General features: G+C 52.2%; 2 protein-coding genes across 2 annotated transcripts in view; both read right to left on the bottom strand.

Moving 5' to 3' along the window:
* Positions 1 to 1,880: 1,880 nt before the first annotated feature.
* On the bottom strand, positions 1,881 to 2,301 carry LOC106812796 (ankyrin repeat domain-containing protein 54-like; the record flags this gene model as incomplete). Its single annotated transcript, XM_014816770.1, has 1 exon — positions 1,881 to 2,301. A coding segment is annotated over exon 1 (408 nt), but the record flags the coding sequence as incomplete, so codon positions are not given.
* Positions 2,302 to 2,351: 50 nt separating this feature from the next.
* Positions 2,352 to 3,207, bottom strand: part of LOC106812795 (putative ankyrin repeat protein RF_0381) — a gene marked incomplete at its 3' end in the record, with an annotated part of 13,653 nt that continues 12,797 nt past the window's right edge. Inside the window, exons 3-5 of the mRNA XM_014816768.1 lie at positions 2,952 to 2,983; positions 2,685 to 2,906; positions 2,352 to 2,588 (exon numbers count right to left, since the gene is read on the bottom strand). Of these exons, the coding sequence (XP_014672254.1) occupies positions 2,352 to 2,588; positions 2,685 to 2,906; positions 2,952 to 2,983 (491 nt within the window). The remainder of the gene's footprint in view (positions 2,589 to 2,684; positions 2,907 to 2,951; positions 2,984 to 3,207) is intronic.

Here is a 3,207-nt window from a genome sequence, read left to right as displayed (position 1 = left end):
GTGTGTCGCGTCTCGCGTGGTATGCACGCATGGTGTGGAAGCATTCCAGTTATTCAAAAAAGATATCTGCGTTGACTATGCACATGTTTGAGCATCAAACATAACAGGCTTATTCCCTATAAGTCTAGGGCGTAGTGTCGCTTCAGTCTATGGTTGGACTCAGGGAAAAAAAAATTATTTTTCGGGGGCTACTTTTCAAGCTCGCGTACATGAAAATAGCACTCTAAAATTTGGTTTGCATTGACCTCTATGCAAATTTACGGGGGCTCTTTTTGGCATTTCGGGGGCTAAATCGCCCCGAGCACCCGTGTATTTTTTTCACTGGTTGGACTGCATATACAGTCTATAGTATATATATATATATACCCTATTAATGGGTATATTATGACAAGTGGATCGTCTGAACAGTGGGTCATTAATGATTATATTTTTTTGGTGGTGTGTGGTAGCAGGAGCACACATTTCCGAATTGCATACATTTCATGGTAAAATGGTTTTTTATTTTTTTAAATATTCAGAACGCAACTAAGCCTTTATATTTTTTTACAGAGCAAAATGATTTGCAAACTTTTAACATTTGCACTCGTGGTTATTAAATCGCGCCAATTCAACAAGGCATCATACCGATAATCTACACATTTCTATATAAACTGAATAGTGTTACTACATATACTCGATTTTACATTGCAGTGAAACACGTCTGCCAACACGTGCAACAATTAGAACATAGATCTACCAAGTATTGATAATATCTTCTGGGTTATCGCATCTCCGATCCTACATGGGCTTCCTTGGTTAACACGCTTAGTGTCACCTACGTTGGTCTAGCGTGTGCCCTGACAAATTCTATGAGAGGCGCAGGCAGCCTGTTATCGTATGCAACGCTGTGTCTGACGATAACGCGCGCGCAGTGGCACTGCAGCAAATGATACTGCGCGTTCATTCTGCCATCTATCTCGTTGCTCGACTCCATGTTGCCGAGGAGGAAACGTGTCGGATAAATCCGGCGCCAGAGTTCGTACGGCGTCTCTCCCCGTGCGTTCACCACGTCGACGTGTGCACCGTGGTTGAACAGCAGCGCGTGCACTATCTGCACGCACCCCTCCCTCTGTCGCGCGTAAACATCGTCTTTGCATGCGAGCATCGCCCTACAGAAGCTGTGCAGCGGGGTGTCGCCCTCGCTGTCGCGTGTGTTAACCTGTAGAAGTACGCCGGCGGACTCGCACGTCTGTAGGAGAGCTGACGCCGCTTGTACCACTGACGCCGCTTGTGCTGCTGTTGCTGCTTCTGCTGCTCGCTCACTCATTCTGTGGCTTCTCCCCTCTGCCTGGCTTCCTATTAAAGCAAGTGGCGTCCTCTTGTTACAATCGACGAGGTTCGGGTCAGCTCCGTGTTTCAAGAGGTGAGTAATTATCTGTGTAAACGAGAGAAACGAGGATCGTTAACAACCCGATTTTAGGTTCGTTCCTAAAAGAACAAGTTTCTCCGAGCATACTACCTTTATTACTGTTGCCGATTACTAACTATTACTATTATTAAATTATTAACTATTAACCGATTACTATTACTGATTACCTTTATTATCTAGACAAAAATACATTGGAACATCGCTAAAATTGTCTCCGTCGTTCACAACGCACGCCCGCAGTTTCACCTCGGTCCCGAGTAGATTGCAGGAGTAGTGTAATGCGGTAAAACTATTTAACATATCGATTAATAACTGTTAACCGATTACTATTACTGATTACCTTTACCATCTATAAGAAATTACATTAGGACATTGCTAAAATTCGGTCTCAATCATTCGCAACGTACACCCGTAGTTTTACCTCGGTTAGAAGTTGATCCCAGGAGTAGGCTAATGCGGGGAAACTTTCTCTTTCTTCCGTCTCGGCGACGTTGTCGGATATATATAGCGACGCTTCGTACTTCATTAGCAGGCGCGCGATGAAGGCGGGCTTGCAAAACTGGAGAGAAAGAGCCGCCATGTGCAGGGAGGTGTGTCCGTACGAGTCCGCGGTGTTGGGGTCGGCGCCGTGTGAGAGCAGCATCCGCACCACCGCCTCATCGGCCTCTCTCACCGCCATCATCAGCGGCGTCTCTCCACTCTCCGTATCGGCAACGTTTGAATCTGCCCCGGCCTCCAGTAGCAGGCGCACGATGTCCAGCTGGCCAGAGCAAGCCGCGTGGTACAGGGAGGTCTGTCCGTGCGAGTCCGCGGCATTGGCGTCAGCGCCGTATGAGAGCAGCATCTGCACCACCGCCTCCTTGCGCTCCCTCACCATCATCAGCAGCAGCGTCGCTCCGCTCTCCGTATCGACGGCGTTGGCGTCGGCGCCGGTCTCCAGTAGCAGGCGCATGATGTCCAGCCGGCCAGAGCGAGCCGCGATGTGCAGGGAGGTCTGTCCTTGCGAGTCCGCGGCGTTGGCGTCGGCGCCGTGTGAGAGCAGCATCCGCACCACCGCCTCCTTGCCCTTACTCACCGCCAATATCAGCGGCGTCGCTCTACTGTTCGTCATGGCAATGTTGGGGTCTGCACCGGCCTCCAGTAGCAGGCGCATGATGTCCAGCTGGCCAGAGCTAGCCGCGTAGTACAGGGAGGTCTGTCCGTGCGAGTTCGCGGCTTTGGGGTCGGCGCCGTGTGAGAGCAGCATCTGCACCACCGCCTCCTCGCCCTTACTCACTGCCTGCATCAGAGGCGTCGCTCCCCTCTTCGTCTCGGCGACATTGGGATCGGAGCCGGCCTCCAGTAGCAGGCGCATGATGTCCAGTTGGCCAGAGCTAGCCGCGTAGTACAGGGAGGTCTGTCCGTGCGAGTTCGCGGCTTTGGGGTCAGCGCCGTGTGATAGCAGCATCTGCACCACCGCCTCCTCGCCCTTACTCACCGCCATCATCAGCGGCGTCGCTCTACTGTTCATCATGGCGACGTTGGGGTCGGCGCCGGCCTCCAGTAGCAGGCGCATGATGTTCAGCTGGCCAGAGCAAGCCGGCGATAAGACCCGCGCGTTCCCGCCGGCCACGGCTGCGTGCTGCATTGTTCCGTCGCCACGGTAACACGCGCGGAGGTCCGCTCCATTGTCTAGCAGCGCGGCTGCAACATCCGCGCTGGCTGTTTCGCAGGCGAGCATGAGAGGCGTTCGCCCGCGCTTATCCTTCTTTTGCAGGGGCGCGTCATGCAGCAGCAGCTGTTTCACAATCTCCATCTTC

Source organism: Priapulus caudatus, unplaced genomic scaffold (genome assembly GCF_000485595.1).
Source record: "Priapulus caudatus unplaced genomic scaffold, Priapulus_caudatus-5.0.1 Scaffold688, whole genome shotgun sequence".
In the NCBI taxonomy this organism is placed as follows: domain Eukaryota; kingdom Metazoa; phylum Priapulida; class Priapulimorpha; order Priapulimorphida; family Priapulidae; genus Priapulus; species Priapulus caudatus.
This window is presented reverse-complemented; position numbering and strand designations above follow the sequence as displayed.